Source organism: Anthonomus grandis, chromosome 12 (genome assembly GCF_022605725.1).
Source record: "Anthonomus grandis grandis chromosome 12, icAntGran1.3, whole genome shotgun sequence".
In the NCBI taxonomy this organism is placed as follows: Eukaryota; Metazoa; Arthropoda; class Insecta; order Coleoptera; family Curculionidae; genus Anthonomus; species Anthonomus grandis.
In genome coordinates, this window is record NC_065557.1 from 15,600,615 (window position 1) to 15,627,174 (window position 26,560).

The following is a 26,560-nucleotide window of genomic DNA, read 5'->3' on the forward strand; positions in this document are numbered from 1 at the left end:
GTTCGAATTAACCAACTTCTATCCGTGTTTTCCTTCACGTTTTTCAATTAAATATATCACAACCGCAACAGCTGTTGCCAACTAACTTGCCCAAATAAATTTACAAAGAATAATTGGATAGTGTTAACGAACAAGGAACCAAGCGCCATTTGGCAAAAATCGAGTTTTCTGGACAATTGGGTGAATAAATACTATGTTTACAGGTTTAATTACTAAACACTCTCGATCATACAACTGCGGCCATCTAGTGACAAAAGTTCCGTTTACAATGACAGCCATCATTAAAATTCCATTTTAAAAGAAAGAACCAAGTATTGTTTAATGCAGTGCCGGTTAATGATATTTTTTAGTTAATTTTTTAAGGAAATATAAAAAAACTAGTTATGTCTCCGGGTAAAAAGATGTTGCAGATGCTGGAAATGCTAGAAGCTCAAGAAAATTTGGAGGTAAGTAAAGGATTTAACATTATTCTATCTTTATAACCTAAAGCTGTGTATATCTGTGGTTCCTTCTTTAAAACCGAGAATTTGATATATATGGCTGTTGGTTCGTTTAGGTGTCGTTTGGTTCTTTTTAAAAAAATGTTTTTAAGATTTATAATAACATTATCTTCAATCCTTAATAATAAGATGTTTTTTATATGATGCGGTCATCAAATATATTTAAAACATGTTATTAAAATATTTTAATTTAACATAATGCTTTTTAGGCTTTTTCTACTACATTAAATGAATTAAATAATGAAAATAACGACCAGAAAATTAGCTGTTTAGGATCTTCGCTTATGTTAGATATCACTCAGTTAAATAATAAAGGAGTTTAGGCATTACTGAAAAATACAAATAAAAATATTTATTTAAAATACTTTATTTTTCTCTGTCTTTTAGGATATTTGTGCCATAATAGAACCTTTTTTGCCAAACAGTGATCAAGAATCTAATAGCAATGAATTGCCTATTTCTTATAATAATATTAAGGTAAGTATAAATAACATTATGTATGACCGAAAATATACCAAGCCAAGGAATTTTTGATATATATGTTTATTATTTTAGTATCCTTCTACGTCAGCATCACTACTTAGATACGTAGTCGATGAGAAAGAACACGAAAATATTGAGGATGAAAACGATGATGTTAAGGCGTCCTTCCACAATAAGATTCTTCAAGATCCTTTAGGATTCTTCAAGACAAACCTTCCACTTCAGCATCGCGACTTAAATATGTAGTCGGTGAGAAAGAGTATGCAAATTTTGAGGATGACGTCGAAGATGATCGAGATCCTGACTTTGTTTGTTCGACCTCAAACTCTTCAGAAGAAGAGCAAGAAAATCAGAATAATCTACCAGACAAACAAGGTAGACCAAGAAAGGATCGCAAAGAAAAACACCCTGGACAAACAGATAAAAGTCGTAAGTTTTTAAAAAATTTAAACTTACCACATATTTCAAGAAGAGGGTCACGCGTAGAAAAAAAAGAATTTGTCGATTATCGTTGCAATTATTTGGATAAGTGTTACGATAAAATTAGTCAGGAAGATCGAAAAGTTATTTTCGAGAAATTATGTTTATAAAATAGAAGCAGTAGTAAGCCACATAAAGAAAATTCCTAAGTATAAGTCCCATTATAGGCGTGAACAAACTGACCGAGAATATCTTCCTATTGATATGACTATAGAAACGATGTATAACTTATACAAAGTAGAGGTTAATAATCCGGTAAGCCTATCCAGCTATAAAAAAATATTTTACACACAGTTTAACATTACCAGGAAGAAGTTAAAGAAAGATACATGCAACAAGTGCGACATTCTAGGTGCTCAATCGGTTTCAGGCAATACAGATAAAAAACTAGAACTTGAGTGGTATTTAAAAGCTGCCCAACTGGCTAGAGAAAAAATGAATAACGATTTTAAAGAGGCAAGAGAAAATGTTCATGTACACGCGATTTCTTTTGATCTGGAGAAAACTTTGCCATTACCAAGAATCCCACAAAAATCAGGTTTTATAAACGCCAGTTATGGCTTTATAATTTGGGTATTCGATCGGCAAAAGAAGGAAAATCTTATACAATGACTAAGAATGATTTTATTTCTTCCGAAGTATTAGAAAAACATATTATTAATAGAAAAAAAGATACTATTGGGGAAAACATAAACTGGCTTGATGTCAGAGAAATAAAACTTAATAAAAGCTGCCCTTATAGTATATTTTTTAAATTCAGACATGATCAAGATTCTTTTGTATAGGAGATATTAAACCAAAACATAAGGGTAAACAGAAAGAAGTATTTAGTTTACAATTGCCAATACTTTATCCTAATGGCAAACCAATTTCAACGCCTAAACTTAATGATATAAGTGGCAGATCAGAGTTTTTATACGTCGCTTATAGCTGGCGAAAAAATTATTGACGATATTAAGGGATACAATGCAGATTTAGATTTCGAATATCAAGAAGACTAACAATACTGCTATTGTATAATAATTTTGACTATTTTTTTTTTAACGCAATAATGTTTTTTTTACATATCATTTCAGGGTTTGAATTATTTTTATTTTACCATTTTTCAAAAATGCTTTTCATGTATTTTCTCGTTTTTAAAAAAGGAACCATCCTATGTTTCATGTACATTTAGAAATTTAATCAAAGAAATCCAGAAATAGCCTATTTAAGATTAATAATAAAGATTCAAATATTTACGGCCTTTAAATAACATGCGATTTAAAAACCAAATTTTTCAGAATAGGAAGTTTTTGCAAAGGAACCAGGCGTTTGGTTCCCTTTTTAATATCGCATTATAATAATAGTAGTAGTGAACCATCCGTAAAATATCTAAGTTTTCAAAGTTTTTTTACAAATATAGCTTTATTTGACTATAGATAGTTTACATTATATACGTAGACCCTCTACTTTTAGGAAAATACCATCATAATTGTTTATAAGTTTTTTATGTGCAATAAACTTATTTCGTTAAATATCTCAACTTTAAAATTTGGAGCTTGGTTCTTTGTTCGTTAACACTATGCAATTGAAATAAAGTGTAAACTCTCTGGCAAATTATTTAGTAAAATACTGTCACAAGTTACTTGCAAGTGGACACGAGGCTTAAACTAAAGGAAAACAAGCTATGTCCTTGGCGCCATTAATAGGCGTGTATTCATTATTCTGACCGCGTGAATTTCGCACGAATTTTCTATAATATAGAGAGAAAATTATAGATAAATAATGTTGAAGGCTCATTAGAGAATTTCTCAAAAATTAGTAAAGAAAAAAATATTAAATATTTCTTTCGTCGCTTCTATTCATGTATTTCCCCCTTACTACTATCACCTATCACCCATCAAGGTCAAGGTTATATATTATGTCATTGTCAATGTCAAACATGAAAATTGGGAAAGTACCGTTTGTATTTGTTTTTCCAATTTATTATTATTTTAATTGTTTTAAAGAAATGTTTTAATAAATGTCATGCCATGTTTCAATATTCAAACATCATGGCAAAGATTACTAATAGGCTTTTGGCAATATATAATTGCAAATTTCCTTAATATTCTAACTAAATTTCAAAAGAAACCAAAAGGGGTTTAATAATTAAGTCTGAATGAATTAGAATTTAATTTTTAATTACTGTCTGTGTTCAATTATGGAATCTCAAAGACTATTAACATCTAAAGAGGAGCAGGCTGAAGAGGAACAAGATGATAGTCTCGAAGGTGACTGGTCAGATAGGTCCAGTTATAGTACTTATTCAGACTCGGATTCAGATAGGTAATTGCTTTTCATTTAAAAATTAAACTCCTATATTTCAAAAAAAGTTCATCCAGGCATTTAGAAGATGTAAATAATGGAACTATGTCACATTAATTCATTATGTAAAAAGTCTTTGGAATGTTAAACACTTCAGTTTTGCTAGGGCTTGCTTAGTTGTTAGCTAGGGTTTACAAGGTAGTGTCAATAATAAGGTTTTAACTTAAATCTTAAAGCAGATAATAATAAGTATATTGTCTTTATTAAAATTATTGAAGATTTAAAAAATATATCTTAAATAGTTAGCAAAAAAAATTGATTTGATTGCTTTAATCCTACAGATAACACTATCTAGGCGTGCCCCTTTGCTTACCAAATTTCAACATCTTTTTTTAAATATAATATTTCCCCTAAGGATGTATATAGTTTATAAAAATATAAATCAGTTAATCTGTAGAAAGTTCCCTTGGGCTAACCCAGCAAACAGAGATTAGTAATGTGACTGATTTTTCTTTGGAATAAAGGTGATGAAATACATATCAAATCAGGATGAATTTTATTACATAATAATTAAAGCAATAGATGAAACTTTTCTTAAATAAAGTAGTTTTATAATGAGGTGTTATGAGATATTTATTTCCTAAGTTGAAATCATGGATATCATTTATTTATTTAAACTCCAATCAAAACACATTAACAATTTAATTACAATGAGGTAGTGCCTACCAATTAACTAAACAAAACCAAACTAACCTAATAAAAAAGAAACAATAAAATTAAACTATAGGGAAAAGTTACAGGTCAATAAAGGCAGTACTAAGATACATACCAAAATAAAATAAGATTTAATATAATAATAAGGACTATAACAGCAGATTATAAAATTAATTTAATGCCACACTAAATAGTTTTTCTCTAAGAGTTAAAATATTTATATTAAAAATATCTATATCACAGAGTTGGATCACTTTATTGCCCATAATAGTTATCATGATTTTAAGGGGTGATAGACTAGCCAAATTCACATTAAATAACTTAATGTCTAAGGGCTACCTTGGGGACATTAAAATCTATTCTGTTAACTAAATTCAGATTACTGTTTTTTGTTGTTCTCTATATTATATATAAAACTAATAGAATGGTTCTCTCCTTTGACTTAAAAATACTTGTGTTGAAAGTAGTCAACATACTTCTGTAAGACACCATATATACATATTACATATAGGATACATACCTATTATATAGTTTTACATAGAGATATCTTAAAAATCACTTCTGAATTTTTTCAATGTTGTTACAATGAACCTTTTCTTATTATAGTTGTATACTCAAGGTGAGGTTGAACTATTGCATTGAACAGTCTAATTAAAGTATCTATTTTAAACTACCTTGAGTTTTTAAAAACAAAACCCAGTGCCCTATTTCCTTTTTCTTAATAATATCCTGGTGCTTATTAAATTTTAGGTTTGATTGCAAATAAACTCCCAAGTCTTGGCATTCAGTCTTTCTACTAATATTACAATATTATTTAATTTATCTCATATAATATCTAAACTTAATTTTCTGATAAACATAATCAGGGCATTTTTTAAAGGTAGTTTTATTGAAGAGGAAGAGGTTATAAAGTAACCTCCTTTCAGTCATATTTAATCAGTTTATTGCAGACATTTCACTCTATCAAAATTTTCTTATTTCATTTATAAATTATACGCAACAGTTTTGAAGATACTGAACACAAAATCTTAAATCATTTGCTAGGTGCATGCACCATATACAATGTCGTAATAAGTGAAATGAAACAACACAAGACTATCACATAAAACTCTTTTTAGATCTTTATTAAGAAGCTGCCTCTGACTGTAAAGTAGCTTTATGTTGCTGAAGGCTTTATACATTGATCAATATGCTCCATATATACTCAATACTCAATAGTTTATTCATGCTATTACATATACAGTTTAAATATGTCAAAGAAGATAAAATAATATTAATTAAAAATAAATTACTTAAAAAGAGTATGTTAAAAAAATTACAAACATTTTTTTTCACATAAGATGCATACTAAAATAAAAGAATTTAAACGGACAGAAACAAAATGATTAAAAATAATAGCACTTACGTGTTAAAAACTTGAATTAAGATACTTGACAAAAGAATAGAATGCATTGTTTATTAGATAATGCTTCATCCCTTGGTTAAAATCTTAGTGATATTTGGTAATACTTAAAAAAACTTAATAACCCAGTTCCCTGGACCATCCTGCTACCTCCCCAGATGCTAATAGGCAGGTACCAAATTATTCCCTGCACGAGTGTTGTAGTCATGGACATCTCTGTGAGCTTGAAACTGATTCTCACACTGTTTAATATGCAGGAGATACTCCAGCACATATAAACAATGCACAGTCAAGAGACCAAGACTAACATAAACAATCATCCTTGTAATCTAAACCAGATATCACTCTTTCCGCATTCTTTACTGCCTTTCTTTGTAAGCCAAAAACCCTGCTTACCTCTGCCGCATGGCCCCAGGCAAGAATTGCATGTGAACGATGGGAATGAAAAATGGCAAAGTATGCTGTTTTTAACATATCAGCAGAGATACAATTACAGAGGTTCTTACTATTTAAAAGCAGTCTGTTTGCGCAAAACTCTCACGTGCCGATATATTCAAGAGTATTCTAATATTTTTAGCCACAGTACTACATTAAATCAGTTAACCATTTACATTAATTTTAATAAATTCCTTGAAAGTTTGCACTTTCTTTTAGTTACCTGAGCTGCCACATGTTTATTAAAAAGGTTAAGTATAATGCATCCTACAGTGTACTAACAAGTCCTCAAAGTACCAAAATAAAGAAATACTGCTAGCACCTTAGCTTTAAGTTGCAGATACTTATTTTTTCCTCAACAGTCATATTACATATTTATGATCTCCTTTAATATACTCACTACTCAAAACTTGGATTATACTGAATATCAAGTTTATTACATTTAAGGTACATTTCAAAATAATTAACAGGACAACAATATGTGAACCATTAAAAAAATTTAAAGCTATGTCCTACCAGGACAGTGACTAGTTCATAATTTTTGCAAAATACTGTTAATAGCATTGGTTTAATATATACAAATTGTTTATGGGCAACCAATTATGATTTAAAAAAGGTCACTCCAGTGAGACTGCTTTATAATTTAGAGTGGCCAAGTTGATAAAACAAGGTGGATGCTGGAGATTAAGTAATTTTATTGCGTAACTGGCAGATCATTGGTTTGTTGAATCTTTTAAGGGAGGGAGGTGGTAGTACACAATATTAAGAAATACTGATTCAACAAAAATACATAACACTATGACATCCTTTTAGGAAGTGTCCCTAAGTGTCTTACTATGATCATTTTCTATATAAATGATATTAATTTTATTAGTGGAAATAATTTAGATGAATCTATAGCCTAGCTCTAGGTTCTATAGCTTAATATAGAAATTGATGAAAAGAAAATCTTGACTTTGAAAAAGGTATTGTCTTAAATTGAAAAGAAAGATGTGTGACAAATTTATAGTAAAATAACATTTATTTTACTTATCCATGATTTTGATCTTTAAAGTAAGGAAATGCTTGTTATTAGAATATTTCAATGAATTTGTTTATGACTTTATAAAAATATCAGAGCAATTATGTTAGGTGAAAAGAAATTTTTATGTTTAATGAAATCACAATTTTTTAAGGGTTTAATTGAATACGCCAATTTACCTGCAAATATTAAAAATGCTAAAATAGTTATTAAATTAGGAAAATACATTTAAATAGCTTACGGTTAATTATTATTATTACCCTTTGATTAGTGATAATTTTTATACCTTTCTTGATGCGATTTTAATGGTGATAGTGAGCTTCATGTGATTAGCCATTAGTTTTCTATATTATATTTTTAACGCATTTTAAGCTGATATGTATGAATATGTAATGAGTAGGTTTTGATATGTATGAATAATATTGAAATGAAGACTATTAGGATTTTCTAGTAAAAATAGATATGATATTCTTATTACCTACTTATAAATGGAAAACCGTTAATTAACTTTTCCATTAAAATTAATAGTATTAGAAGTAGTAATATAATATTCTTATATTTATTATATTCTATATTATAAATTTATACAGATTCAAATTAACTAAATTTGGTTTGGTTTTCCATTTGTCCTCAAATTGTTTGAATTTTAGAGATGTTAATTTATTAAAAGATGTTATGTCACAAATGTGTTGTGGTAATATATGTTGTAATGGCTTGATACATACATATCAGTATTATTTCAATGAGTTGGGTACATTTTATATCAACTTGGTATCGTAGTTACATTTTTATTATATTCAGAATTTACATTCTAAGGGCTTATTGCATTCAATATATTACTTGATTCAGTATTTCTTGAGAATTGCTTACATATATAACCTGTTGCAGATACTTTATTGGCCTTTCTTGTGTTTCCTAGTAGAGTGGGTATGTGGAGGTATTCTATAAATTGATTTTGGAGAAACTTAGTCCGCAACCTTGAAATACTTACAAGATTCCCCCCAAAATGTTTTATGGAATATGATAATAAACATACATTGTATATTAGTTTACTGTTGTAAATATTTAGATAGGCAGAACAGCAAGCCCTATTGCTGTTGCAGTGCTTTTATTAATTTTGTGTACAACTCAGGTAGATTTTTTATTTAAAAAAAACATTGTAAATGTAAGTAAATGCGCCAAAAAGTTTTCTAATATTTTAATGTAAGAAAGATAATAAATAATTATTTACTTCTAGAAACGTACACTGAAGTAGTTATTTGATTTTTAAAATGATGTTAACGACTAATATAATAAATATAGCTCTTCAAGTCAATTACATTGTATAAGCTCTTAAATAATAGTACTAAAAATACTGTAAAGTGGTACTGACTTTTTTAGTATCATTTAAAGTACTTGTTCATAGCCAACAAGCGTGTTGCAAGTATCCGTTATGCACTAATTCCGCAAATGTACAAAGCAACTTGTACAATTTATGAATAGTCTGACGTTTGATTGTTGAGTAAATGTAAAATTTTGGAAGGGAAAAAGAAACTTTCAGATTGATTAAAGAGCTCTGTGACAAATTTATTTTTTTTCGTGAAAAGTATAGTTGCAGATGTTGATTTAACCTAATAATCTATTAAAATATTTCCTAAAAGAATCAACATTGTTGTTCTATACCTCGGCAAGTTTTTGTTACTTGAATTTGTCAATATTTTACAAAAATAAACAAAATAGCGATCATCATAATTTTTCATCAATATAGTATTTTATTAGGAAATTTTTCTTTAGAACCTCATAGAAATTGTAATAATTGTTTTATTCATAATAATACATAATTTTTATAATAACTTAAAACGAAAATTATTTGTTGATGTTGACCAGATCCAGTTTAAACATTTTTCACAATACCAAATTGTTATCGGCCTGTATAAAATTCTTTGCTTAATGGCACATATAAAAATGAAATTGTGATAATTTTTTAGTATAATTCCTGATTGGGAACCATACGTCGATGACTTTACTGGAGAACTATTATATATTGACTGCCATCCATTTGTAACCCATAATCGTTTTCAAAGTAAAACCAGTGAGGAGCCAGAACCGTTTTCTAAGACACAACTTAGAAGAAGCACCAGAGGAAAGTTTTTAAGACTGTTGAGGAGGAGGGAAAGTAAGAGAATAAAAAAGAACCAAAAACCCATTGAGGAAGGTAAAAGTAACTCGCAAATTTAAATATGATATTTCTAAGATCTTGTGTTTTTCAGGTGTTGAAATAAACACTCAGAAAGTAAAATTTCAAGATTTTCAGGAAGGGGAAGAAAAAGAAGTAACCTTGGAAATCGACCGTGAAAATCGATATAATCTATCTAGTGACAAATCATTGGCGGAATCTTTGCTAGGAGTTATTGTCGGTACATTATCCGATGGCCACAGGGTGATGATATCAGGTAGTAAAAAAATATAATATCAAATTTGTTGCCTTGTTCTTAATTAATTATATAATGCAAATAGTGATTTTTTAACATTACATTTTAGGTTTTTCATATGATAGCAAAGCCAAACACGACAGAAATATTAAAATAGGTGATTGGCTAAAGACAATTAATAATATAGACGTTCATGTTAATAATTTAGATGACATTCTGCAAAAGTTTATTAATCATAATGAGGTAAATTACAAAATCGCCTTGATAGGAATTAAACATTTTTACAGTTGCGAAAAATTTTAAACAGCTAATAATTCTAGGTCCTATTAACTCTGCAAAGGGTCGCTGCCACGGAAGTAACAAAAGATCCACCGATAAATGAACTAAATTTAGAATCTGCATTTGTAAGAGATCTATTAAATTCAAAAGTGGATGAAAATGAGTTGGTGCTTCAAAAAATGAGTGATTATCCTGTTGGATTGGCTTATATTAATATAGGTAAAGAATTATTTAGTAAAAAACAACATGTTTAGGCTTTTAAAATGTTAATGTTATTTTAGATAAACTTGATGAAAATAATAAAGCTAATGAAGACCTGATCTACTACTACCCTAAGCCAATACAAAAAAACATCTTATGTACCTCAAGAGGAATGTTTATTACTTTAAGCCATCTTCTCCAAGATATCACAAACTCGTCGACAAAAGTCAGTTCGATTTATTATAAAGGAAAACTCGCTCATGTTGTGTACACAAAAATCGACAAAAATCTACTATTGCTTTTACTACCTGACGAAAGAGCTAGTGTAAAAGAAGTTATTTTAATGAACTCAGAGCTAATACGTTTTATGGAGTTTAGTTTCAAGAATGTGGACGGCTGTTTTGCTTGGAGGCGCAGCTGTGAACAAATGGATAGACATTTATTTAGGTAAAAGTTCTTATCATTATCAATATTGCAGTAATACCATAAAAATTTATAAGATTTAATAAGGCAAAGTAGTCCTATGGTTGGAACCTTTGGGGTGACATGCAAATCACGAGACAGTTTTACCACTAATCAAAACTATTTATTTTATTCTCGACACGTGTTTCGCTCACGATTTTAGCATCTTCAGGAGAAAATTAAAACCCAACTCAAAGAAAAAACAGTTGTTTTTGGATTCTTCAGCCTTAATAAATATAAGAGTATAATATTTAAGGACTGGTAATACTTATTTGAGTTCACCATTTGTTTATTTTCATAAACAAAATATTATTTCAACTATCATAAGTTTTTAAGAAATTAGTAGGAAATTCATGAGATTTCTTCTTAGTACTTAATTAAGTAATTTCATGATCTCTTTAAAGTTCAACTTAAAGCCATTTTTTTTGCAACTCTAAAATTTGAACCTTTTTAACAAAAGATGTGCTGCCATAAGAAATAGGTAATGATTACGTGAGAAAAAGTCAACATGTTTCCTGCAATTACCTTTACGATACTGCATGTCAATCTTAGTAAAAAAACCTCTCACGACTTAAATATGTTTATTTTAGAAGATTTATAAAAATTACAATCTGTTACAACGGTAAAAAATGTTCCATACAAAAAATGCCCAAAATGGTTGACGGCATTTACAACAGCTAACGTTTCCAGTTCATATGAGTGTTACCTTAATTCCACGTAGGTTTGCTAAAATGCGCTACCACATGCAATTTTTATTTTTTTTTGCATTAAAATAGCGCCTTCGAATCTCGAAGTAATAAATTAAAAGAACGGGTTCAGAATTAAGATATTTTAATCCTGAACCCGTGATATTTTAAGTCTGCTCTGGAGTTTGGTGATTGGCCAACCACAGAGAGCATACAAGCGAGCTGCAATTTTAGAAAAACTTTGTATAAACTGTCAAAAGTACGAAGCTAAACCTAAAAACTGACGAACTTGTGTAGGGGATTATTCAGCGTAGAAATTTTAGCAATATTAGGGCGAAGTTCACCACCTCAAACCAGATACCCTAGGTACTGAACTTCAGTTTTAGGAAATTTGCATTTACTTAAATTAAATGAAAATCCGGCATTTCGCAAATCCGGTAAAACAATTTCCAAACAATATAGCCCCTCAAAAATTGAAGCAAAAGATAATCAGTATATCTCGATATAGACAACGGCAACTTTGTTTCGTAGATCTCCAAGAACATTATCAATAGACCTTTTGAGAAATTGAAGGATCATTGGCAAGGCGAAATGGTATAGTCAAGAACTCGTATTGGCCATCTGGAGCTGTAACAGCCGTTTTCTTAATACTATTTTTACGTAACTGGTATTTGGTAATAACCTGAAGCCATTCGTTCTTTGCACCGATTATTCCGGTCTAGCAACGAATGGCTCTTGCCGGTCTTTTGATTGATCCTTTCGTCGAGATTAGGCGCCATCTTTTTATAATTCTGGGTTGCATCTGGGTGCTTGGACTTTTGACTTGCTCGGAGAACAGGAACCGACTGGTCGGGATAGGTTTGGTGTCATGTATTTATGAGGTCTGGGTGTGATGTTATTGGACGTGAGCCTGTGGAGCAGACCACGCCCCCTCAGATTGCGGAACTTTTGGCTAGTAAGAAAAGGTCGTGCGGAGGTGTGAACGTAACCGTTCCTTTACGGTGCTTTTTGGTGATGTTTTTAGGTTTTTGGCGGTTGGATTAGGTTTTGTATGAGGTTTATTTCTATGTGGTTAGTAAGGATGGGAATTGGGATTTCAACACGTTAGGAAAGAAACGAACGGACACTGTGAGAACCTAGACCTCGACTCCCAACAATAGCTTGATCGCCGGGTTGGAATTTAATTTCTCAAGTTTTGCCATTAGGTTGTTAATTTTCTTTTCTAGGATCTCGTCAGGCAAACTTAAAAGATTTAGGAGATTTGTGTTTTTGATTGATAGCTCGGGACGTTTCATGTGCGATGATGTATTGCCATCCTTTGGCTCCGCCCTCCTGTTATAAGAGTCCGTGTCGGTCGTTCTCAAGGTCTCAGCGAACCTTTTTTTTTTGGTTGTTAATGTTTTTAATATTAGGATTTTTTGGACAGCGCCAGTAATTCGCCGGGTGGTCACCGCCGCAATTGCAACATTCTGCCGGGGTTGCTCTGTTTTTTTACACATTCTGAGTAGAAATGTTCGCCCTTGCATTTGTGGCAACGCGGCTTTGCGTTGCAATTGCTCAGGACGTGACCATATTCCTCCGTGGCAGCGATGACACTGCCTAATTTGCTTCCTGTTTGCAATAGTCTAAGTCCTTAAGCGCTCGACGCGGACCCTAATGTTTAAAATGTTATCAATCTCAAACACATTCTCTTGCTCTTTAGGGACGAGGAATCTGATGAGGTCTGTGGGTCTTCGTCGGCCTGAGCCGGTTTTAAACCAACCTAGTTCCTCCGGCTCAAACCCCATCGCTCTCAGCTCCTCCTCGACCTCTTCTAGCTTGAAGTTTTGGTCAAGTCTTCTCAGTATCACGTTCAGCTGCCTGTCCTCTTCAAGGAAGAAGGAATGGAATTCCATTCTCTCCTCCTTGAGAAGTCCCATTAGTTCACGGTGGTCGTTAGGAGTTTTGGGGAAGAGCGCTAATCCCAATCTGTCTTTCTGCACTTTTACGATGTTGATTTTTTTTTTCACAAAATAGTTTGTATTTTGTTCTTATGTTCGAATAGTTTTACTCTCTCGATGATCTGAGAGTTTTTAAGTTTAATCTCGTCCATCTCGTTTGCATTTCTCTCAATTTGCAAATCTCTTTCCCGATATTTCTCCTCGAGTTTGCGTACTCTTTCCTCACTTTGTCTAATTTCCGCGCTCTGGGGTGTCGGTTTGCCAGCTCCCAGGTCGGTATTTGGAGTGGTTTTGGATAGTCTGGGATCAGTACGGGATTTAGTTTGGGGTTTTAGGAACTTAGAGGAGTCGTCCGAAGTCTTACCCCGCTCTCTCTCTCTCTTGTCTGCTTTTTTTCTCTTATGGTCTTCACTTTTGGTTGATCTATGGTTGATGGTTGTGCCCCCCACTGACGATGGGGGGCGAGTCGACGTTTTTCTCCGCCGTTTTTGCTTTGGAGTCTTCTCTGCTTGATGAGTAAATTGGGTGTATCACGCTGTGTATATTCAATGAATGAACTTAATCTTAACTACTAATGAATCCAACTGCTCGAACTGCTAACCTGAAGCCGTGTCAAGAGTCGAAAAATAAAAAGCACTATTAATTTGGTCACTACTCTTAATTAATGCTAATGAATGTTTGTCTGGAATACTATTTCGATTGAGCTCACAAAAGTCGCAAGCACATTCTATCAGACCCGTCTTTCTTTTTCGCCCATGTAATGGACATTAGAAGAACAGCTGGGTTGAATAATATTGGTTTATAATAATTTTGACACCTTAGATCGAGCAATTTCACCCTTAACTGATGCCAAGCGATAAGGTCTAGGTTGAATATATCCCTATCAGAATTACTTAAATCTGTATCGATTGGTTCAATATTAGTCTCATGTTTTTTGCAAGTCAAGACGCAATTTTTATGGGCAATAATTAAACCCTTGTTGCTAAAACAAACATTAATATTTTGACCCTATGTCAATACATGTATTTACTTTTATTTCTACCATATGTATGTCTTATTTCATATCAATATATTTTTTTTAAGTTAGTGTGAATCAATCTTTTAATACTTTATGTCAATAGATATTATTCAGATTTTAAGTTGCAAACATTCAATTTAAAACTCTTGTTTAAAAATACTTGAGGTTAGTTAAGTATCATGATATAGAATTATAGGTAAATTGCACGCTATAAATAACCTTAAAAGTATGTTTCTTTACATAAAAAAATAAATAACATTTTTCCGTTTTGTTTCCTCGTAGCTCTTATTGCGAGACTCCCATATTTCATTGCGAAATTATAAATACCCTCTATACAAACTAACAAATTAATCAATGTTATTTTAAATTTTGATCCAATTAACTTTTACATGCGATTTTCCTTCTAGATATTTTGCAAGGATAGTGTGCAATACAGACTGGGCCACCACAGATCAGTTTATGGACTATCAGTTTGATCAAGATAATAATAATCCAAACGATTGTTTGTTTGAGCAAGTGATGCCTGTAGTGCCCACTTTAAAGCTACACGATGACGCCATTACACAAATTGACGATGCTTTATCAGAGTTGGAAGCTAGTGATTATCGGGAATGGGTAATAAAATACTTCAATTATATTAAATGTTATTAATCGTAATATTTTTAGAATGAAGATCCGCTGGATTGTCAGCGGCTTTTCACCATACTTGGGAGCGCTTTGTTTCACTCTGGATATCTTCTACACTCTCACATGACTCCAGACGATTTGGTCGACGTCTTCAATTTCTGTAGGTATCAAGGAATAGTGCATTTGGCAAAAACCGAACCTGTTAAATCTTTGGTGCTTTGGAGAGAGGTGTTTCCACGGTCTTGTCGTCCCGTTAGTTTGGAAAATGATCCAATGCCAGAAGGAAGACGATATTTGCTATTAGTGGGAACAGGAAAGGTATAAAATTAAATTCTTGGGGTTTCATTTATGTTGTTAAAGTTAAAAGAAAACGTGCATTTGACATTTATGTCGCACCACTACTAATGAATGCTATTAAATTACACCTGATATTCTTCACAATGTCCGGGAACATTACTATTGTATGAAGATGAACGGCTGACATTTATAACTAATAAAATAAAATGTAAGAATGTATAATAAGTGATGTAGGTACTAATCATTAATATTAAATTCACCTTTTCGGCAATCTCTGAGCCTGTAGCTCAAATTTAAAAAACAAAAAGTATAATTTTAAAGAAAATTGAATGCTCTTTAAAAAGATATATCACAGTAACTTGGATTCCAGAATACCAGACGCCTCCAAAATATCAGACGTATAAATAAGAAAATGAATGACCCCAGATTTGACCTTCCTGGTATATCAGATAAAATTTACGTTGAATTTGATTATTTATTTTTATTAATTTTTTTTTATTTCTATTTACAAAGTCTTAGAAATTATAAGAACAAATATAAGCTGCGGATAGACTTGAAGAAACCTTTTCAAAGGATCTTTTGACTTAGAGGCTTGTTTTGTCGCATTTAAATTAATGCAATTTTGTGTATGGCCTTGGATATTGTTTCCAAACAAAGGTTGCAATATGTACAACACTCTTGTAATCGATTTATATCGATGGCAAGGTGTACGCATGCATTTTGTATGCTCATTTCGTACTACTCTCCTGCTACGACTTCAGTCTTTCAGTCTACGAGTTCAAGTCTTTCTTAAATATTTTTCTGATGCAGGATTTACATACATCAGTATACATTCCACATGAATCGTAACCTCAAAATGTTTATTGTGCTTTTTATTTTATAATGATCAAAGCGTGATTCTAATAAAGATAAAATATAAACTCTGATAAAAGTAGAAAAATTTAAACACCATACAAAGATAAAATTAAAACTAACCAAAAATATTAATATGAAATAGTTGGTTAAATAAAAGGCTTAAACACATCTCCTTCTTTGGCTAATCAATAAGTTAACCTATCATAAAAGCCATTTTTTACTTCCAACAGAGTTTCTCATAAAATTGGCCAAATTTTTATAAATTTCTTGGGCTACTTGCGTTTGTAAATGGCCTCTCTAAGATAACCCCAAAAATAAAAGTAATTTCGAAACAAATCTGGAGGTCTAGGAGGCCATTTAATATGGCCAGTCCCACTAATAAGGGGGTTAGGAAAAGTATTTGTTAAAGATTACAAAATGGGGAAGTCTTTGTCTCCAAGAAAAATGCATGTAAGTCATTTAGTTAAATGTATTATGCATTTCGGCTGTGTAAACAGCCATCATCAGATACAGAACATTACAAGAAACATATACGTTCAACAAATAAAACTCAAAAAAAAACTACCCTTTATCGGGAATAAAAACAACAATAAATAAAAATTTTATTAATAAAATTTTTATATTTTTTCGTTATTTAAAATTGTTTTTCACAAGGAATCGGTTTATTTTTTAATTGCAATTGAAAACAAATCTCTACATTGTACTGTCGAATTGTCTCCTTAAAACCCTTTAATAATTTGAAGTATTTCAGAACTTGAGAAAAAAATAATAGCGCTTTAAAATTCAACAGTGCATCGTGCAGTCACACAGCAAAATGAGGCATGGCGATATTGTTATTCTGTAAAAAATTTAAACAGCAAATACCTATCAGAGGACCGGAGGCGGCCGTTCATCGACGAGAAGAAGCGGCGTTGCCATTATTTTGGACATTGCGTAATCCGTAATCTTCAATTTCCCAACCTGTATAGGATCGTCAAACATTACATTTTTCTTGTTTTGTGTATCGTCTGCTAAGTTCAAAATTGTCTTCATATCTGAAAATAGACTAGAATCTCTTTTCTACAGCATACACAACCGCTTCACTTGATTTCATCATCCATAAGGTGAGATTTTGATAGACTTATAAAGTCTAACAAAACATCCTTTTTTAACATCTTTGTTGAATTTATAGTAATCGAATTGATATGTAAATATGTTCCCTGAAAATAAAAAAATACAGATAAAAAATAGTTAAAGAAATATACCGGATGACACAGGAAAAAGGGAACACTTAATAACTTTTTTACTTTTCAAGATAAACTAATGAAATTTGGTATGTTGGTTTGGCTTTGACATATTTAATTGTTTTTCGTCACTTCCAGTTTAACCGGAAGTGACAGCAACTTTCTTATTTTAAATGAGATACTTGGTATATTATTACGTATTTCGATAGGAAATAATATTCTGAGAACAATGATACTACATTCGCTACTTTTTGTTTTATACTTATAGAAAAAATCAATTTATTTAAAATAGGGTGCCATAAATGCGTTGAAAGTTTTGACTTTTAATCAAGTTATCACGGCAAAATAGTTTTCATTGCATTTTATGACTTAAATCTTTTACACGCCTATTAAAAATATCCAAACCAGTAATTTTGGCATTTACTTTATTTTTTTAATAGCCCGTTATTCAGAACAACCACTTTTGAAATAAGTTATTTTTTTCCTATTAATTTGATATCATTATTTTTTGAATGGGTTGATAAATAAGTCCATGAGAAGAAAAAAAATAAGTCATATAAATAAATGCATTTAATTAATAGAAATTGCACAGAAGGCTTGTTTTGATGCGTTCTTCAATTATTTTTCAATTGACATAATATTATATCAATATAAAAATATAAATATCTTGTCAAGTGCAATTATTATTTGTCATTCAAATAAATTTGGCGCAGTTTTTTGAAGGAATTTTAGTGTTTACTAATATTTAAAATTTCTGAAAACTGCATTTCAAAAGTGGTTGTTCATCATAACGTGAAAATTTTAAATAGGCGTGTAAAAGATTCAAGTAATAAAACACAATGAATATAATTTTTCTGTGATTACTTGATTGAAAATTAAAACTTTCAACCCTTTTTCAAAATTAATTTTTTTTTATGATTATAAAACAAAAATGTAGCATCATTATTTTCAGAATATTATTTTCTATCAAAATACGTAATAATATACCAAATGTCCCATTTAAAATGAAAAAGTTAGTGTCACTTCCAATTAAACCGGAAGTGACGAAAAATAACAGAACATGTTAAAAGATGCTCTTATAACTATTCTGTCGATATATTAATTTTTATTTGTTTATCTTGAAAAGTAAAAAAGTTATTTAGTGTTCCATTTTTCCTATGTCACCCGGTATACAATTAAAACCTTACTAAACTGTTTCCGAGTTCAGTCAACCACCAAAATTTTGACCAAAGATCCGTTATTTTTTTTGATATAAGAAGAAGAAATTAAATGTTAATGCCTTTAAACCTACTACTAAAAAATTTAGTAACCATGAATTCATTATCATTATTCTTAAGCTTGTGATTTTAGTAGCCAATTTGATCAACCAAACCATTAGAGAAAAATAATAAATGTATAAAATTTATGTTTGTATGTGAGAACTGTGTAAGGTTTAAGGGTTTTGTACAATTCAAATGTGAAAGATTACATCACGCAAATGACCGCCATTTTCAGCCTCGCAAAATGCAGCTCTTGCAAGAGCATTTTCCATGAACATGTACATTTAAGCGGATGTAATTGCCTTTGATGAACCAGCCTTGGGTCCTCAGTACCACATGTTCTACAGTTCTGCTTATTTACAAAACTCATATGAAAATAGGCTGCATCGCTCATGATCAGATAATGAATACATTCATTATCTTCTCTAGCCATTCTTTGCAAGCGAACTGCATGCAATTCCGTTGTTGGAAATCCAGTGGTTTTAGTTCTTGCAATAGCCGCACTTTGTGCAGGAATGCAAGTTATGAAAACATGTAAATTTCCTCTTAATATTCTGCGTAAAGACCTCCGAGACATCTGCAGCTCAGCAGAACGTATTCGGGTTAAGTTTTCCAAACTCTCCTCAACACTCCTGAACGTGTGCGATTTTTTTTTTAATTTCTTGCGGAACGGGGCCATCCGCTTCGTGGAAGATCCATAACTGTGCCTTATTGCTGAAATCATGCCACTAAACGTCGAATAATCGACTCAGAGGGGGAATTCAGCAAATTGAAAAGACGATGATATGCTCTTTGAGTTTGAATTATTGAATGATGATATTCAAAATAATAAAAATATATAAATATCGCTTCTTAATTAATGTCAATAAGAAGAAAAAAAGAAAACAAAATAAATATAAAAAAGTTATTAATTTTTCAAATCCCTTCGCGACTTTTGCCCCACCCTGTACCTACAGCAAAGGTGTCTTTTACATGTTAAATATATCGAAATTAATGTGATTTTTATCAGAAGAAAATATTTCTTGTTTTTTAAAATATGTCGAGTTCAACTCAAACCAGGGTAGGGTAGAAATTGAATACTCATCTTTTAAAAAATACTAAAATTTAATCCACAGCAGTGGAGTTTTTTTACTTTGTTAATGTTGAAGTTATCGAGATTAGTTTGTTCTTTTATCAGGAAAAAAGAATTCTAGTTTCTTAAAATCCGTCGGCTTACTTAAACGACTTATACAGTAAGTAAGGGCAGATATTGTTTAATCATGCTTTGAAAAATCTTAAAATTACATCTGCAGGAACGCTGTTTTTTTACTTTTTGTTTCTTAAGGTAATCGATTTTAAAATTATTTTTTTCGGATTATATTTCATATTATTTTACTAATTTTACCGACATTGCAAAATCAGAAAAGGGTATTTTTTTAATTAAGAATATGCGTCTAATGATATTTATAATGCATGTTTATTTTGTCAGGTGCTGAGTAAACTATCAATTTGTACAATCGCCGCTATGAGCTTCTTTAACTTTTGTCATTTACAGAAACAAAATATTGAAATTGTTAACATAAATGAAGTTTGCTGTACTCGTTGAGATTGTTGTGTTGTTGTTGTAAACCTTATCACATTGACGTCTATTGCCATTTTTGACATCTTATTTTAAAACAGACTATTATTCCTTATTATTATTTCTTCAAAACCAGGCATTTTAAGACCCATGTTTCGACTTCCTCGGGGAAATCGGTCCAGAAATGCCTCCATCAAATTATAACATACCATTAGGTAACACCCTGTATACCTTGAGAAATTATTTCTGAAGTTAGGCATGCGAATTCAAAACAAATTAATGATAGAACACTAACTTCGGTGTATTTCTATTATATCAGATGATATTTCTAGGATTTCTTAGCAGTAATCATGGAAGCTGGAGGTGCTACAGAACCTCCCGAAGAAAACATGGGACCAGATGCATTTTATGTGGAAGAAGCCCAGGCTACTTTAGCGCATGTTCAAGAACTAGGTTTAAGTATAGTAGCGGAACGATTTCTGGCCTCCAATGGAGGATTTCAGATAGCTACTCCATTACCAGTATTAAAAGGAAAGAAAAGCGACTTTATTGGTAATGATTAGAATTCCTTCTATATTTGTTTACTATCATAATAGGGTTTCAGGTTCTCTAGGGTTTTCAAAACTAAACGCCCCTCAAGCGTCGAACAAAGAGTCAACCTCGAACCCCAAAAAGAATGAAGTAACATCGATTTTAAAAAGGCGGAGCTCTGAGCAAAACGTTTTTAATCCGGTGCAGGATGATGCGTACGATGCTTACTCAGAAGGTTCTGAGAATCAGAGCTATAATGAGTCTATGAGTGAAATTAGCGATGAATCTTCTAGTCGAAATAAGAGGGTTAAAAGCGATTCCAACGATGAAGATTCGGATTTTGATGATTACGCAGTAAGTGGACGCCCTTGTTGCTTGTTAATAAAAAATAATTTAATTATTATTGTAAAATTTAATTGAGCATGCTGACAAGAGATAAATTTTATGATTACGCTGTTTAGGACCCAACATTTCTTATATCTTTTGGAAATTTTTGGAAAACTTACCTAAATCTGTTATTATAAAATAAAAAACATTGCACCGCTTGAAACAACAAAAAACGAAAATGTATATTGTAAATAGATGACGATATTCATACGCTCCTAAGGACACAAATATTAATAACATAGTGGTATTGTCATAGGCTAATGGCTTCTATGTGGATCTATAGGTAACAGTTTTTTTGTTTCTAAATTAAACAATAAAACACGACACTTTTCTAAAGTTGTCTACCTATTTGTCTTGTTTAATTTTGGAACGTTGAACATATGTTCTGTCAAATTCTTGACCAGATTGTAAAGGTATTTTCATAGGTTTTATTTTTTACCTGTTATTTGAAAATATGAAGCTTCCAGATCAGATGATTTATTTTGCTTTAAGTTTTATTTCGCTGTCGATTTTTTTCAAATTACTTTTTTAGCAGCTTGTGTCGTCATCTCACATCAATTAATTTAAGGTGATTTACGGGATTTGCTCGTGTATTGTTACACTTTTTTAATTTCATATTGTTAGAATAAAATAAATATTTACTATATTTGCAATATTATGAGGCGTTTTAAAAGGGTAACCTGTGTAAATTATTGATCGTTTTTTTGATTGGAAAGGAATCCGTACCAATCTCATGCAAAATTAATAGGGCCAAACTGGCTGATTTTTTGATATGTTACGTATTTTGTCGTCCAGAACAAATGTCTAGGTACAGAACCCAAAATTGGACGGCTAATCAAACATTAATCAAAAACCATGAATCAAGCATGCTAACCCACCTGGCCCTAGGAATAGTTGCTTATTTTTTAACTTTCCAAGATACACAGTTTTAAAAAGTAGTGTCAGCATTAGGTTGCGTGATCAGATTTTATATCTCATGTAGCCCTTAAAAAGGCTGATTTTTTAAGAGTATCTAATCAAATAAAAATGCCTTTCTTTAATTTAACAAAATATACAACAAAAACTTAAAAATCTAAAGCACTTAAGCTCCAAAAAACTTATCAGTGCATAAAACTTATAGACAGTTCACAAACCTACATCTTAAATTATTTTCTACGTATGGTTATTATTATTAAATATAACTGTGAGTCAACCAAAATAAATAATTTATTTCAATTACAGAAAAATTATCCTAATTAATTTTAAAATAGAGATTCTTCCAAATTTCAAATAGCCTAAATCCTTTTGAAATCCTTAATATTTCTTATATCCACCCTGTAGTGTAAAATCTAAGACCTTTAGGACATATGTTGCTGTTCATAGGAACTTGATGCTTGATTTCGTCCAAGAAATACACCTCTGAATTTTGTCGCAATATTAAAAAAAACACCATTTATATTGATAGAACAAACATTTACTCTTTTCGATATTATTATAAGGAAATAAATTACAAGCTAGTGATGAGAGAATATATCGAGTTTTTTATTCCAACTTCTATGTAACTAGCTTGTGCTTAAAGATTGAGTATTTTAGGAAAAATAAGCGATGCGCTGTGCAGGGTCAGGTGGGTTAGTTTGCTTGTTGTTCGCTAGGGGTGGTTTCTAGGTTTAAGTAGGTTTATTCAGATCCCATACATTTTTGGGTTCTGTGTCCATAGAGACAGACACGTTAAGGACGCCGAGACACGTAGTATATTAAAAATTCATCAAATTTGACCGCAATCCATTTTCTATAAAATTGGTACAGGGTCCTGCAGTTTATTCTATAGAACAGTGTAGGGGTTAGAGATACTTGAAGTTAGAGTTACAATGCTATTCCATAAAATAAAAAAAATTACATTAACAATTAAAACATTTAAATTGGTAAAAAGAAGAAAAACAACTGTGAACAACAATTTGTACGAATGAAAACAAAAGATACTAAGGAAAAATGATTTTTAATTTAAAATTATGATGTTAAAAATTTAAGACACTACAATTATGCATGACAAATTAGTACATTGTTAAACAACGATTCAAGAAGGTTCCTTTCCATCTGTTTCCATATTTTAATTGTTAATAAATGTTTACATTTTAAACACTTGTATCTTTCAAACTAGTTGATAGGTATAACATTTGTTACGTAAAGTCATGTTAAATTATTGGGTTGAATTATAATAATACATTAAATTAATTGTCCTATTTTTTTTTTCTTAGATCATATACGTTAATGTAAATGCATTAGTAATAAAAGAAATTTACTATTATTGTTTTTACTTTTTTGTTTAGGATGGCAGTCAAATTAGTACAAGCAGTTTTGACTTAACGGAAATAAGGCAATCTCTTCTTTCCGACTTAGGAGAATATTCTCCCAGTCAATTAACTTCAGGCAGATATAACGTTTTATATCATTTTGTCCATATAGACGCCACAGAAGGGATGTTAGTGACTCCGGTGGAATTCAATCAAAAGTCCCCGACATATCAGCTGATTTTAAACAATTTCCGGCGGTGCTGTCAAAGTATTCATGATGTTTTTAAGAGTACTTTAAAATTTAAGGTAAGATTTTATGACAAACCTAATGTAAGTATTTTAAAGAACTTAAAATAGCTGCTAATTTTTTTATACTAAACACGTAAATTGATGGTCATTTAAGTGGTTTTATAAATAAGTCAACCTTTTACATTAAGAGGTTCTATACGAGTAATAATCCATTCTTACGCTACTTAATAGTGAATACTTCTCTTATATATTTATATTTAAAGTCGAAATAAAAAAGTAACCTTTTATTCGATTTATAGTATATAGATAGGAATGTACCAAAATGGTTCAGGTCATGTTATACTTAATAAAAGGTTTTTGGCTAAATGTATGAAAATATTACCTAGGGCAGATTTACAATTATTTGTGTTGGTAAAAGTAAAGAAATTGTAAAACATGTTACTACAAGAATTATTACTTGAATATTAGTTTCTTATAATTCTGTCTTTTAGCCAAATCTTCGAAGCTATTATAGTTTTTCTATTGCTGTTCTCCTTAATAAAAAATATAGAAACCGAATTCGAAATTTTTAATCAAGCACAAACAAGTTTAGTGTATCTTTTAAATGTTTAGTCATAAAAAGTTATTAATGTTTTATGGATTTTTAAAATGGGTAGAAAAAAAGTTTAGTCAGGGGTTAAAATGAGCGCTAATAATGAATGTACAGTTGTAATTCTAAAACTCATCAGTACCATAGGCACCAGAGACTAAAATGCTTTTAATAGTATTCTTACATATGCCTAGAGGCATATCTCTGATACCTTCTGGTAGATGATTCAAAAATTTCACACCCAGCATCCTCTAGAATCAAGAGTGCATCATTTAGGGAGTCACATTTCATCAGCAAAAAGGGTAGTTTCGTCTTGGAATAAAGTAAAGCAGCTTCTATGTTAGAGAAGGGCAGGTTATTCTTGAATAAAATAAAAAATACCTAGAGGAGTCAAAACTGAACCTTGTGGGACTCCCTCCGCACTTCCTTCTCCTGAGTGGTGCTATCTTGACTACATGTGACCTTTTTTCTAAGCAAGAATTTAAAAGAGAAACAGCAACAGGATTGACATTGTAGTTTTTAAGTTTATTGATCAAGAGCTCATGGTTCATTCAATCAAACTCTTTGCTAAGATCACAAAAAAGGACTGCACAGTATATTACAGGGACTCACTGTGCAGTCCACAGTGAGTCCAATATTCTGTTGACAAAATCCACAATACCCAAAAATTTAATTTTTATTTTTTCTGAAGCCAAACTTGTAAGGCATCCACTTTTCTCCAAAAGTGCCCCAAGTCTCAGGGCAACGCACTTTTCTACTATCTTAGAGTCAACCGGAAGCAAGCTTGAATTGGTCGATAGTGTTGTAATTCTACAATATGTTGTAATTCTACAACGGATAAAAACTATAAATTCAACACAATTTAAAATAAGTTAATCCGCGGCAACGTCGCCTTTGCACCATGCTGCTAACGGCCTTTTGATGTTCTATAAATAACCGCCACCCGCGCGGCGTCTTTGTGGCAGTCGCTCGTCACCTCTCAGCGAGTCGCCTTTGAGCCGTCTCGCGGTATCGTCTCCGTTCAGTTGTAAGATGGAAGACACGCTCGCAGCAAATCAAAATTGAACTTTGTTGTTTTCTCTTGAATTAAATTAACTTTACAACAAAAAAAACCGCTGCAGAAATTGAAAGGCGGTTGAGTGAACCAGTAATCGGCCCCCATGGTGGAGCAGTTCTTCTTAAAACCTTAAATTTGTAAGTAAGGTCTCTCCTTACATAGGAGAGCGCTACAAGTGATTGGGCCAGGAAAAACCTACGCACAGATAGTTTGAGATAACGTCTTTGTGGCCTTTCTTAAATATTGGTATTACCAGAGCTTTTTTTACGATATCAGGGAAAAACCCTCTTTGAGAAGCACAAATTGGCCAGTTTGATTAGTGTTACTATTATAAGATTTTTAGTTGTTTTTAAAAAGATTTAAACTGAAACCAAAGATGTCACGACTAGATTTATTTTTATGACCATTAAATACATTCCTCATTTCATTAAATAAAATTATGAAAGAGAATGATTCAGTAGGGGGAGCGATATTTTTAAGATTATCTAAAGGGTTAATGGTAGACTTTGGTAATTTGCAAAGAAAATTTTGTGCTATGTTGGTTTGGAAAAATTCGTTGAAAGTGTCTGACGTTAAAACTGAGGGAATTTAATCAGTTACCAACATTTCTGGTTTTATTTATAATATTCCACAATTTTTTCGATTATATATATTTTTTGTATTAAAATCGAAGTTTTTATACTGCTTATTTAACTCTTCCAGCATTTAGATGGTCGCGTATTATTCTTAGGTCATTAATAATAATTCTTATTATTTTATAATTCTTAAGTCATCTGAACTATGAGAAGAATCCTGCTGAGATTTAAAAAGTAAAATGTCATGAAAGTTAATGATCGATAGTATTGCTGCATCGATTGTAGAAATGAGAAAATATTATTTTTAGAGTTTACCTACCCAAGATATCGGGAAATCTTTAATAAACAAAAGTTTAATTGCTATTAAGGAATATGGAATGTTATTTGAATGCCCGTTTAGTGATGGACTTAAGGATGCTGATAACAAAAGGGCTAGGACCAGTTACTGGGTTGTTGGGTACGTAAAATTGAGTTAAACCATATTACTAAGAATTTTCTTTATCTCCAGATGATTAATTTTAATGATTTTTTTCAGACGACTTTTTCACACGCCTCATCCAAAAGAACTATATATTTGCTACCAAGACGCGGTGCCACAGAATTTAGTTGAATTAGCTTTTAAGATTAACCTTAATAGTATCTTATAGATTTTATCTGTGATTACAAAATTCACATATTCCATCCAATTTTTATAGACGATTTTTATATTTTTTTCAATGAAACTAATAAAAAACAAAAAAATTTGCAACTTTTATTAACTCTTTT

The 26,560-nt window shown here is 31.3% G+C and overlaps 1 protein-coding gene across 1 annotated transcript; it reads left to right on the forward strand.

Moving 5' to 3' along the window:
- The first annotated feature begins 3,391 nt into the window (after positions 1 to 3,391).
- On the forward strand, positions 3,392 to 26,549 carry LOC126742934 (protein inturned). Its single transcript, XM_050449816.1, has 13 exons — positions 3,392 to 3,770; positions 9,289 to 9,515; positions 9,571 to 9,753; positions 9,842 to 9,975; positions 10,053 to 10,230; positions 10,293 to 10,659; positions 14,726 to 14,933; positions 14,985 to 15,263; positions 20,470 to 20,689; positions 20,742 to 21,022; positions 23,362 to 23,631; positions 26,104 to 26,252; positions 26,331 to 26,549. Exons 1-13 carry the CDS (start codon positions 3,646 to 3,648, stop codon positions 26,440 to 26,442), a joined length of 2,733 nt encoding a protein of 910 aa, XP_050305773.1. The 5' UTR covers positions 3,392 to 3,645; the 3' UTR covers positions 26,443 to 26,549.
- The last annotated feature ends 11 nt before the right edge of the window (positions 26,550 to 26,560 follow it).

Coding starts and splice junctions, on each gene's coding strand:
- LOC126742934 (XM_050449816.1), top strand. CDS start 3,646: ATGGAATCTCAAAGACTATTAACATCTAAAGAGGAGCAGGCTGAAGAG. Junction 21,023..23,361: donor CGGATTTTGATGATTACGCA/GTAAGTGGACGC, acceptor TTTTTTGTTTAG/GATGGCAGTCAAATTAGTAC. Junction 26,253..26,330: donor ACCAGTTACTGGGTTGTTGG/GTACGTAAAATT, acceptor GATTTTTTTCAG/ACGACTTTTTCACACGCCTC.